This window comes from Hyla sarda, chromosome 10, assembly GCF_029499605.1.
Source record: "Hyla sarda isolate aHylSar1 chromosome 10, aHylSar1.hap1, whole genome shotgun sequence".
Lineage (NCBI taxonomy): Eukaryota > Metazoa > Chordata > Amphibia > Anura > Hylidae > Hyla > Hyla sarda.
Window position 1 is genome coordinate 18,128,497 of NC_079198.1, and position 13,486 is coordinate 18,141,982.

At 43.8% G+C, this 13,486-nt stretch overlaps 2 protein-coding genes across 5 annotated transcripts in view; both read right to left on the minus strand.

Annotated features, from left to right (window-relative positions):
* LOC130293609 (carcinoembryonic antigen-related cell adhesion molecule 1-like) overlaps window positions 1–2,623 on the minus strand; it is a 31,654-nt gene extending 29,031 nt beyond the window's left edge. Inside the window, exon 1 of the mRNA XM_056542484.1 lies at window positions 414–2,623. The gene's annotated coding sequence lies outside the window, so the exon portion shown is untranslated. The remainder of the gene's footprint in view (window positions 1–413) is intronic.
* Window positions 2,624–5,152: 2,529 nt separating this feature from the next.
* The window catches only part of LOC130293607 (carcinoembryonic antigen-related cell adhesion molecule 5-like), a 121,438-nt gene continuing 113,104 nt past the window's right edge, over window positions 5,153–13,486 (minus strand). For 3 of the 4 annotated variants that reach the window (XM_056542482.1, XM_056542480.1, XM_056542479.1), the window contains 2 exons: window positions 7,928–7,995; window positions 5,592–5,952 (listed from right to left, as the gene is read on the minus strand). In XM_056542482.1, coding sequence (XP_056398457.1) covers window positions 7,933–7,995 — 63 coding nt within the window. In that variant the 3' untranslated portion in view covers window positions 5,592–5,952; window positions 7,928–7,932. Of the gene's footprint in view, window positions 5,306–5,591; window positions 5,953–7,927; window positions 7,996–13,486 lie in introns of those variants that run through there. The other variant, XR_008848252.1, reaches the window with a different exon arrangement.

The following is a 13,486-nucleotide window of genomic DNA, read 5'->3' on the forward strand; positions in this document are numbered from 1 at the left end:
CTCAGCATTTGGAACAAACTGTTCCGAACGCTGGAGTCAGGAGCTCGTGACGTCATATCCCCGCCCCCTCATGATGTCACACCCCGCCTCCTCAATGCAAGTCTATGGGAGGGGGGGTGGCGGCCGTCACACCCCCTTCCCATAGACTTGCATTGAGGAGGCGGGACATGACATCATGAGGGGGTGGGGATATCACGTCACGAGCTACCGGGTCCAGCATTCTGAACTGTTTGTTCCAAACGCTGAGCAGCGGAGTACCCCTTTAAACTGTATAGATGGGGAAGCAGAGCCAGGGACTGATTTAGGAGGAAGGTAATTGGGTCTACCACCCCACCCTCTGTTCTAACAACTATGCTTTATAGTGGCCATTATCTGTAGTAATAAACTAACATATGAAGGTTGGTAATACTTACTCTCCATCAATGGTAGCAGCCTCACTGGGCCCTGTCGCCATCCAGTATCGATTGGGATCGGTGGATCGGCACTTTTGTGGGTGGTGGTGCTCGAAGCAGAAAAGAGTCCAAGGTATAGAAAAGAGTTAACTCAGCACTCACCGATGATGCTTAACCAGTAGAGGTTTATTAATCCATGTTTGAAATGTCAAAGACATAGGTACCGGATGCATTTCGGCATGTTTGCCTTCCTCAGCTGTCTGCCTGTGATAGGTTTGCTAGGATTTTACATGATAGGGGAGCAGTACAATTGTTTATTTTAAGTGTGATGTCCCAGTACAGGTACATGTTCCTGTACTATCTGTAGGCCCTGTCAGGTTGAGTCCCTCAGTGACCTGGGGGCTCCCCTGCAGGGACTCCCTTTGTTATCTTGTTAATTTATTAAATGTGGTGTATGTGCCTTTAAGAGCATAGACAGGATCCTTATGTCTAGATAGTATACAGGACCTGTGGAGGTCTCAAGAGCCTGTGAGTAATCCTGTCACATGTTATGTTATGCAGTTACATGATTGGTTGTAACATGTACTCCCAGAGAGCACCAGCTTTAACCTATGACCACCAGCTTGACCAATGGGCTTTAGTCCAGCCCCCTCACTATATAAAAGGGTGGCCATCTTTAATTCACTCTGTTAGCTCCCAGCTCTCTTAGCTTTACCACCTGCTTCTGAGAACAAGTCTTTGCTGAAGTAGCTACCAGAGACCTCAGAGACAAGTGATCAGCATCTGGAGTACCACAAAGCTACAAGTCTCCAGTAAGTCTACAAGTCTATGTCGGCTGTCACTGAAGTTAGTCAAGTCCTGCACATAGTCAAGTCAAGTCTAATTACAAGTCAAAGTCAAGTTTATTACAAGTATTGGTCCAGCAAGCTGCGAGGTCCTCTGGGTCCTAGCCACCTCTCTGGGATTCTGGCCTTAGCTGTGAAGATAATTCCATCTGTCTTCTATTCAGTAAAGCCTCCGTTGACCCATAACTGGTTGTGGACTCTTCATTCACTACTAGCCCGTGGGATAGTGGAGAATCCGGGCGTGTGGTGTTTCGGAACCCGAAAACCACACTGGCGTCACGAACACATAGGGGTTAATACCCTCCGACCCCCGGGGTTAACAACATCTGATCCCAACACTTATCACGGCAACACCTGTGGCCCTGTCCCTCACCACAGTGGCTCACCACATAAGGATGAACAGAAACTGGCCCCACAGCTGTAAAAGTCTATGGAGTATGGGTGCAGTCTGGTAAAAGCAAATCCAAAGCCAAGAGTGTATAGTCCAAAGAGAAATTTCATTTACAGGCCACAAGGGTTAGCAAAGCTCAGAGTCCTCATCCTGATGGATGTCCCTTTAGGGGTGTCAGCCTCAGCAGCAACTCCCTGCTCCAATGTATGTGGCTCAAGACTTTTGCTCCTCACCCTTTAGAAGATGTGTGCACCAAAGTGTAGAAGGAATACTCTGCCACTCAGAGGCAAGGAGAATGAGAGAGGGGGGCTATATACCTAATGGGGAAAATACCTACTACCTACTGGGGACACAAATCGACTTACTAGGGGAGCTACCTACTTACTGGGGAAAAAACCTGTCTACTTGGGAGACCTGTTTAACTTTGGCCTACCTGCTTGCTCTGAGGACTTGTCTAGCTACACGGGGAACCTACCTACCAAGTGGGAAGGGCCATACCAGGTGAACCTTCCTACGAGGGATCTACCTACCTTCCTATGAGGGACATGCCTTCATACTAGGAGAACCTACCTACATACTGGGGTAACATACCAACCTTTTGGAGGCGGCTGCCTACCTAATGGGGGATCCTAATTACCCCCAACCCACTTACTGCTCCCCGTAACACACCTTTACACACTCTTATTGTGTGGGATACAAAGGAGGGCATTATTACAATTTGGGGCACTTTTGGTCGGGAAAAGATAAGAAAAGCTTATGAAAAGTAAGATACAGAGACGATTCATGAAGTCATCGTGGCAGTCTGGGCCGGATCAATAAGAAAAGGAGAGAAAAAGAACTCCAAGAAGATGTCACTTGTGAGTCACTGGATTATACTGCATTATAGTCTGCAGAGCCTTTGTAGAGCCGGGATGACCACTATATGATCACTGTATAGGGGGGATATTGTTTTGTATACCTGCCGCTTGTCGCTGTATTCAGCAATATACAGCCACCACGAATAGCTGGAACAGAGCATTCTCCGCCATGGCACTGGTACAGTCTGTAATAGGCTGGATGAACTAGTAGATTACTGATAGATTGGATCAATGTAAGAATATAGTAATAGGATCAATGTAATACTATTGTATTGCACTGCTCTGTATGAGCAATGAAATAATTGCTTATACAAGTCCCCAAGTGGGAATAAAAAACCAAACATATTTGGTATCACTACATACCGAGTTCTTCGATCCATTAAAGTATAACATTATTGATTCCTCATGGTAAAGAGAGTAAACAAAAAAATACAAATTGGAAAAATCCTTTCTCTGATTAAGCAGGTTGTGGTAACTTTAGTGTTGCCATATATGTATCTTTTTTTTTTTTTTTTACGTTTGCAAAATAAAACCAGTAATTATGGAAAAATGTGTTTTTAATGAACTATGTTAGTCCCCAGGTTGCCATAGCAACCCAGCTGATCTCCATAATCGTATTCTCTGGCTCATAAGCGACAAAGAGTTCCCCCGCCAAACTTCTTAGACGCTGCAGTAACCCACCATCCTCACTCCCCTGCAACCTCCATTATCACGGAGCCTGGTTTCTGCGTTCAGCACTTTGCCAAATCATTGGCACTGACATCATGAATCATTGGCACTGACATCATGAATTATTGGCACTGACATCATGAATCATTGGCACTGACATCATGAATCATTGGCACTGACATCATGAATCATTGGCACTGGTTTAAGCTGGACACTGCCAAGGCCACCAATTGGCAATGTCACCTGCCAGCACCAGGAAATTCTGTGCGTTTTATGATAACAGAGGTGACGCAGGAGCGAGAAAGGTAAGTAGAGGGTTTTTTCCTTTTCTAAGGTTCCCTTTTTGCCAAGACAAATCCTTCAAGGGGTTAAATGTCTAACACCTAAAAACACACCTTATATGAACTCAATTATAGTTTGTTTTTACACGAAGGAGTTGAGTTATCACAAAGTTATTGGGCTTTATCTAAAGAAACAAATAAAGTCAACAAGGAGAAATGCAAATGAGGTCACCAGGAAAGAACACCTTATCGGCAATCTGCAGTATATACTGTTTCTAAATGTGCCTCTTGCCCCAAATACAAGAATATGCATGTTGTAACCTAGTATTTAATATTGAAGGGGTTTAAGATGTCAACTGTTTGTCTAGAAGAAAAGTTGCTGAGTTGCCCATAGCAACCAATCAGATCGCTTCTTTCATTTTGCAGAGGCCTTTTCAAAAATGAAAGGAGCGATCTGATTGGTTGCTATGGGCAACTCAGCAACTTTTCTTCTGGACAGGTTTTGATAAATCTCCCCCTATATGTTTAGACAGAACTAGTTTTGGTCAGAATTAAAAATAAATAAATGCAGATTCACCCACATTTATGGGGAATCGTTTAGGTCAAATCGCTCCTACAGAAGCAGGGACTAATGTCAAAGACAGGGGTCCATGCTCTTGAACACTGCAATACTGCTACAGAGAAAAGATGAAGGTTTTAAGCAGAACATCTAGAAAAGTTGTGTTTGGATGTGCCAAAAATGTTCGCTGTTCTTGTCCTTGTAATGCTTAGTCTTATATGCTCATAAATAGATTGTCATTCGCTATTTAGGTGTACCTGTATACATTTGTCAGCTGGATTGTAGATTAGACTGCCTAATATTGGGTTACTTTGATACTTGTATGCCTTGTGTATACCTATTTTAGCTGCTTTTGTGTAAGCCTATTTTATATGATAAGTGAAATAACTTTTGTGGTGTCCAGAACCTTGTCCTGTCCCTGTCTAAAGTCCCCTCAGTTACAGTCCCTCCATTCCACAGGGCTCTCCTGCAGGGCTTGCCCCTTGATTGCCTCATATAAATGTATTTCTGTATAGTGTACAGATGTTTAGGATCTACCTAGGTCATGTGATATATTATAATGGTTGTACAGATATTTAGGACCTTCCTGGGTCATGTGATGTACCCAGAGTTCTCTGGGTTCAGGACTTACAAGCTTTGCAACCAATGGGATTAGTCCAGCCCCCCTAGTATATAAGGGGCTGCAGTCACTAAATTCTCTCTCTTGTTCCTGACACATTCAAGCACATTCAGCATATCTCAATTCATCTCAACTAGGCCAAAGCCTAAAGAACCAGCAGCCATTAAAACCGTGAGTTATAAAGCTCAACCTACAAATCCTGTGTGACTACTATCCCACTCAAATCCTATAATTAGTAGCACAGTAGCCTGCTTAAAGCCCACGACTACTAGTCCCAGCAAAGTCTGTGAGGAACCTGCATCCCGGTTACCTCAAGAGAAACTGTATGTTTATAAAGACTGTTTGCATAAGAAGTTCAGTAAAAGTTCCAGTTATCTCATAAATTCTTCTGTGGACATTCCGTTTATTATCCTACCGTTTGTGGACTGGTTGTCGGCAGGGCCTTCTATACAATACAACCACACCCTGGCGTCACGACAAACCAAGGGTTAATACCACCAGACCCTGCTACATCGTTGCCTGACCCAACTCAATACACTTTTGTCTCCTAACTCTGGAAAATTGCAGGGTCTTTCCATGAGATGCATCTTCATCCGGTCTCCTTATAATAGGTTTCTTTCTGCAGTAAAACTCTGCGCTTTATAATCCTACTGTACTCCTGGTCAGGCGGAAATGATACTTCCAGCATCGTTCTGTAATAATGAAAGGGCTTAATATGTACTGAGATGTAGATGCAGCTGAGCAAGGAAGACAAACAACATAACTAGAATACTGGTGTCTACTGCTAGAATGATGGTGCTGTCATGTGTCTTATAAAGGGGAAAGTATGTAGGGGAGTCCCAGCGGTGGGACCCCTGCGATCAGACATCTTATCCCCTTTCCTTCTGATAGGGGATAAGATGTCTAAGGCCGCAATATCCCTTTAAATAAGGAGATGTTAGTACATTACAATAAAGATTTCATTATTATTATTTCGCATTTATTTATTTTTACATCAATATATGTACAAAACTAAGCTTTGTCTTTTTACAGTTTTTTTCTTTGTATAACAAGGAAAAACATTTTGCACATTCATTCTGTATATCACCAAAAAAAAGAAAAAAGACATTTCATTGCGTAAATCCAGTTCTTGACATGGGTCCAGACCAAACCAAAAACTTTAAAGGGGTCCTCCACCCACAGACATCTTATCCCATATTGAAAGGACAGGGGATAAGATGTTTGATTGTGGGGGTCCCGACGCTGCCGCACCCCTTTGAATAGGGGATAAGATTTACCCCTTTAAATATGCAGCTGTGCAAAATCCAACTTCTCCTTTGGTAATTTGTCCGCTCAGCACCTAAACCGATTCAAGAGATAAATATAAATATTAGATATTAAAAGCAAAATAATTTATTGTTTATTTTATCCTACATAAATAAGAATATAACTAAGGGACATACCTTTGCTTCATTTGATATAGACTATGCCCCTTGACATTGTCAAGTAGAGGCGATGCATGGATGACATTAAAATTATGGTCACCATATGCTGCAGACCCATTGAAGTCTATGAGTAGCGACATAACCCGCAAATTTCTGCTGCATAAAAACCCATGGCAGATTATGTATGTGTGAATTTGCCCTTAAAGGGCTACTCTGTCCACAGACATCTTATCCCCCATCCAAAGGTACGTTTAGAATGGTAGATTTCCATGGCCGAAGACATGACGTCACGCCACGCCCCCTAGTTACGTCACAACACCTCCCATAGACATGAATGGAAGGGGCATGACGTCACATTTCCGGCCACGGAAACCCAGCGTTCTGAATGTACTGTTTGGAATGCCGGGTGCTGCACGGAGATTGCGCGGGGGTCCCAGCAGTGGGACCCCCAAGATCAGATGTCTTATCCTCTATCCTTTGTGTGGTGTCCCAGCACCAGTAGCTGGCCGGTGGCTTCAGACTGCTTTGGGCAGCTTTGTAGCACAAGGTGTTGGCCCCACCAAAGGACTTTAGGGATTATATCACTAAATATGTTTGCACTTTATTGAAAAGTAATATATTTTTCTAATTAATTCTATTGTTATCTGTATATATGTTATTCCTGTGTTACTGTACCCTTAAGAGAGGAGCTGTGTAAATCCCATGTGCCCCTGCCTGCCAATGGGGACCCCCCAAAATGTCACCCTTATAGTGTAGTGGGGGAGGACTTGCCCCAGTTCAGTTTCAGTTCACAGTTTAAGGGGTATTCCAGGAAAAAGAAATGTTTTAAGTTTTTTATATCAACTGGCTGCAGAAAGTTAAACAGATTTGTAAATTACTTCTATTAAAAAATCTTAATCCTTCCAATAATTATCAGCTGCTGAAGCTGAGTTGTTCTTTTCTGTCTGGCAACAGTGCTCTCTGCTGACATCTCTGCTTGTCTCGGGAACTGCACAGAGTAGAAGAGGTTTGCTATGGGGATTTGCTTCTACTCTGGAGAGATCCCGAGACAGGTGTCATCAGAGAGCATTTAGACAGAAAAGAACAACTCAACTTCAGCAGCTCATAAGTACTGAAAGGATTAAGATTTTTTTTAATAGAAGTAATTTACAAATCTGTTTACAAAACTTTCTGGAGCCAGTTGATATATATATTTATATATATAAAAAAAAGTTTTTTCCTGGATAACCCCTTTAAGACTAAGCTGAGCCACAGTGTGGTAAAGGTGTAAGGTGTGTTGTGTTCTCCAAAGGAAGGCCCAGATAGAATCTACTTCATCTGGTCATTCTGCAAGGATCTCCCGTATGGTGGAAGTTCATGCCCCGGTGGAGAAGGCTTCAATACCTTGACAGGACCCTTGCTACCAGGATTTATCTATCTGTCTTACAAGTCAGTAGTAAACTGTTTGGTGAAAGCACCACAAGACCCAGCAAGGCAACAGGGCTCCCAAGGGGTTTTGCTCTAACCTCTCACCCAAGACCAACTGTCTGTGTAATACCATCTGCACCAGCTCAGTAAAGACAGCTGTAACCTGACGTGTGTTCATTTACTGGCCCAGGAGAAGCTGTTCTCCAACCTCGGACCGTGTATAGGATAACAGTACCCTGGCGTCACAAAGTGATAAGGTATCTCCTAACACCCCCTTGGCCACCACATTTGCATATTTCTGGGCGGAGTAACTCTTAACATGTATAGAGAGCTACACGAAAAACAAATTTGGATACATTTTATTTCATGTTTGCACATAATAGTCACAGCAACAGAATTTTTTTTTTATTGAAAAAACAATAAATAAACAGTTAAAAAAAAAAAAAAAAAAAAAACGTCAATGCACACAGATTGGGTTCTTACCGTTGTTATTTTCCAGACCCCGCTATCACTGTATGGTAAATTGATTTCTCAGGACTTACTAATAATTGCTGAGAGGAAAGAACAATACAGTTCACATGACTTTCTTATCAATAACTATGGCTATAACCTTAATACAGAATAATAATGTGTTTATTTTCCCCTTATCAGTAGCTAGAAAAGTGCAGTAGTACTGGTTTATACTAGTAGTACCCAACTTTTCATTATAAAGATAAAGGGAACCTGTCATCCCATAGGGAGCCAGTGACCTGCTGCTGTAGTGTATAATACAGGATGGTAATAGGTTTGTAAAAATGTTACTCAAAAATATCGCTTTCAGCAAAAAGGAAAAATTGAAACTGAATAGTAGCATGCGCTTCCTGTGAATAGTCATGTGGGAGGTCCTGGTGTCATGTGGGCGGTCCTGGTGTCATGTGGGAGGTCCTGGTGTCATGTGGGTGGTCCTGGTGTCATGCGGGTGGTCCTGGTGTCATGTGGGAGGTCCTGGTGTCATGTGGGTGGTCCTGGTGTCATGTGGGAGGTCCTGGTGTCATGTGGGTGGTCCTGGTGTCATGTGAGAGGTCCTGGTGTCATGTGGGTGGTCCTGGTGTCATGTGGGCGGTCCTGGTGTCTTGTGGCTTCTGGCACATGTGCAGTAAAGTGAAGTACAGTAGCCCCTCAAGTTACAATATTAATTGGTTCCAGGACGACCATTGTATGTCGAAACCATTGTATGTTGAAACCATAACTCTATGGAAACCTGGTAATTGGTTCTGAAGCCCCCAAAATGTCATCCAAAAATAGGAAAAAGTGAGGATTAAAGAAAAATAAGAAGATAACTAATATAGATAAAGCAAATCATTACATATAAAAGTAATAAAGATCTGCTGGGAGCTGTAATCCTTGTCTATGTCAGTGTTTCCCAACCAGGGTGCCTCCAGCTGTTGCAAAACTACAACTCCCAGCATGCCCGGACAGCCAACGGCTGTCCGGGCATGCTGGGAGTTGTAGATTTGCAACAGCTGGAGGCACCCTGTTGGGAAACATTGGTTCTTCAGGGTCCTATACAGTACACACAGTGTCCCAAATGGAGCCACCCTTACTTGGTGTCCAAAGGAACAACTCACCCTGGCACAGGTAAGGAGTAGTACAGAACTTGTAGTTCCTCCCTGTACTGTAGGGGGCGCTACCAGACAGCCAGTCAGTGCATGCACTTCAGTAATACAGGTGATTTACCAATAAAATGCCCATTCTGATTGGTCAGTTCCTCCAGTTGTGACATGTCTCACAGATCTGGACTGTCTGTAGCATTGTATGTTGAGTCTGGTTTCAAGTTACAATGGTCCAGAAAAAACATTGTATGTTGAAACTATTGTATGTTGAGGCCATTGTAAGTTGAGGGATCACTGTATATTGGCCCGTGCACCAGAAGCTGATGGACAATGTTGCAAACTAATCCTGAGTCTGGGAACACCTATAGTAGAGCCCTACACGAGACTGTTTTGTCAATCCCTACCTGCTCCCGCTGGATTTCTGACCATTACTGCCAGCTCCCACAAGGTTTGTGTTCACTTCCCACCCACTCCCGCAACATGAGTGTCCAATTTCGTCCGCTGCCGAACGCATTTTGTCACAGGTTTTAGAGAAAGCTGACTTACTGCTGTAGTCACTGACTGGCTGAGTGGGCATTTCCTGCAGAGAGCAGTGGGGACCCTGAAATGTTGGTACAGCTGCAGCGGGGGATCAGGGCAGGTGAAGATGCTTACTTTTTATTTGAAATGCATCCTAAATTACTCAAAAACTCTGAGTTCCCTCTAAAGTTCTTCCCACCCTAAACATGTCAAAAGTTATGATATGTCTGAGTGTTCAGACCCCCAACAATCATTAAGATGAGTCCGGAGACCAGCATGGTGCTCAATCTAAGGCACTGGAAGAGGCAGGCTCCATTATAGGTCTATGTAGCCCATCGTCTTCAATCAGTCAGACTAAGCACAGAGTCGGGGAGTGAAGTGCGCTACTGCATGCTCCTCCCCGCTATATCTAACAATCAGAGGGAGTCCCTGACTGACCTAAACTTTCTGTTCCAGTCAAAAGTTCCTTTAAATGACATTAACGCTTTAAGTATAGTATAGGCCAGTTTTTCTCAACCAGTGTGCCTCCATCCGTTGCAAAACTACAACTCGGCATGCTGGGAGTTGTAGTTTTTGCAACAGCTGGAGGCACACTGGTTGGGAAACACTGGTATAGCCATAAGTAAAGCTAAATATTGAAAGCTATTACTTTCGATTTTTATTCTTTACTAGCTGAGTACCCAGCATTGCCTGTTTTTTCCTACTTAATTCTTGTGGGAGAGGAAAAGCAACAAAGGATGAAGCTTTTGTCCTCATATACCGACCTCATATCCCATCCACATATCCCGACCTCATATCCCGACCTCATATCCCGACCTCATATCCCAACCTCATATCCCGACCTCATATCCCGACCTCATATCCCGACCTCATATCCCGACCTCATATCCCGACCTCATATCCCGACCTCATATCCCGACCTCATATCCCATCCTCATATCCCGACCTCATATCCCGACCTCATATCCCGTCCTCATATCCCGTCCTCATATCCCGTCCTCATATCTCCTCCTCATATCCCGATCTCATATCCCATCCTCCTATCCCAACCTCATATCCCGTCCTCATATCCCGACCTCATATCCTATCCTCATATCACCGACCTCGTATCCCGACCTCATATCCCGACCTCATATCCCGTCCTCATATCCCGACCTCATATCCTATCCTCATATCCCATCCTCATATCCCGACCTCATATCCCGACCTCATATCCCGACCTCATATCCCATCCTCATATCCCGACCTCATATCCCGACCTCATATCCCGTCCTCATATCCCGTCCTCATATCTCCTCCTCATATCCCGACCTCATATCCCATCCTCCTATCCCAACCTCATATTCCGACCTCATATCACCGACCTCGTATCCCGACCTCATATCCCGACCTCATATCCAGTCCTCATATCCCGACCTCATATCCTATCCTCATATCACCGACCTCGTATCCCGACCTCATATCCCGTCCTCATATCACCGACCTCGTATCCCGACCTCATATCCCGACCTCATATACCATCCTCATATCCCAACCTCATATCTCGTCCTCATATCCCGTACTTAATATCCCATCCTCCTATCCCAACCTCATATTCCGACCTCATATCACCGACCTCGTATCCCGACCTCATATCCCGACCTCATATCCAGTCCTCATATCCCGACCTCATATCCTATCCTCATATCACCGACCTCGTATCCCGACCTCATATCCCGTCCTCATATCACCGACCTCGTATCCCGACCTCATATCCCGACCTCATATACCATCCTCATATCCCAACCTCATATCTCGTCCTCATATCCCGTAATCATATCCTGTCCTCATATCCCAACCTCATATCCCGACCTTTTATCCCATCCTTATATCCTGTCCACATATCCCCTCCATATATAGGATATATCCTATCCTCATAGTCTGTCCTCATATCCCGGCGGGGCCTTGTGGAAGTGATCTGCAAACCAGCCTGATGCACAAAAGGGTAGAAAATAGAAGAATGTGGCTTAAAGGATGGGTGTGCCTTTTGATAAATCTCCCCCTATTATAATGAGATATATATATATATATATATATATATATATATATATATATCAATTATGAAACGTTTCTTGTCTGATCTATCTATGAACATTCTTTTATGACTTTTTGTACTGATTTTGTCCTGATTAATGTGAATAAGTTTTCAACCCTGCATATTATATAGTGACAGGTCCATCCAGCAGGGGGCAACCTCACCCGCATAGAGCTCTGCTATTGATACTTTCTATTTTATTTATTTCGTTTTTCTTGTTTTTCTTGTTGCAATTCATCCTGCAGCAATATACAGAGATTGTCAATATTTACACGAATGCCTTTGTCCAATGACTCTGTATCTGAGGGATACATATATACTCTGACGCACCCTCAAGAATTCTTGACTCCACTGAATGGAGACGTAATATATGTAGGGTATTTCTTTACTAAATTCTTTAAGGAATATATGCTAACAACAAAGCAAAAATATAGCAACATATATAGAAACGCACAGCAGCGCTCACTAGTAATTACAAAGTTAGGGAACTTTTATCCAGGTCAAGAACATTTTGACTTTTGTAAACATCCAATCTGGCACCAGGATTCAATCTTTAAATCTACTGGCAACTTGGTAGCCCGAGACTTGTCTCAGACTTAAATTCCCTCTAAAGTTCTTCCCACCCTAAACATGTCAAAAGTTATGATATGTCTGAGTGTTCAGACCCCCAACAATCATTAAGATGAGTCCGGAGACCAGCATGGTGCTCAATCTAAGGCACTGGAAGAGGCAGGCTCCATTATAGGTCTATGTAGCCCATCGTCTTCAATCAGTCAGACTAAGCACAGAGTCGGGGAGTGAAGTGCGCTACTGCATGCTCCTCCCCGCTATATCTAACAATCAGAGGGAGTCCCTGACTGACCTAAACTTTCTGTTCCAGTCAAAAGTTCCTTTAAATGACATTAACGCTTTAAGTATAGTATAGGCCAGTTTTTCTCAACCAGTGTGCCTCCATCCGTTGCAAAACTACAACTCGGCATGCTGGGAGTTGTAGTTTTTGCAACAGCTGGAGGCACACTGGTTGGGAAACACTGGTATAGCCATAAGTAAAGCTAAATATTGAAAGCTATTACTTTCGATTTTTATTCTTTACTAGCTGAGTACCCAGCATTGCCTGTTTTTTCCTACTTAATTCTTGTGGGAGAGGAAAAGCAACAAAGGATGAAGCTTTTGTCCTCATATACCGACCTCATATCCCATCCACATATCCCGACCTCATATCCCGACCTCATATCCCGACCTCATATCCCAACCTCATATCCCGACCTCATATCCCGACCTCATATCCCGACCTCATATCCCGACCTCATATCCCGACCTCATATCCCGACCTCATATCCCGACCTCATATCCCATCCTCATATCCCGACCTCATATCCCGACCTCATATCCCGTCCTCATATCCCGTCCTCATATCCCGTCCTCATATCTCCTCCTCATATCCCGATCTCATATCCCATCCTCCTATCCCAACCTCATATCCCGTCCTCATATCCCGACCTCATATCCTATCCTCATATCACCGACCTCGTATCCCGACCTCATATCCCGACCTCATATCCCGTCCTCATATCCCGACCTCATATCCTATCCTCATATCCCATCCTCATATCCCGACCTCATATCCCGACCTCATATCCCGACCTCATATCCCATCCTCATATCCCGACCTCATATCCCGACCTCATATCCCGTCCTCATATCCCGTCCTCATATCTCCTCCTCATATCCCGACCTCATATCCCATCCTCCTATCCCAACCTCATATTCCGACCTCATATCACCGACCTCGTATCCCGACCTCATATCCCGACCTCATATCCAGTCCTCATATCCCGACCTCATATCCTATCCTCA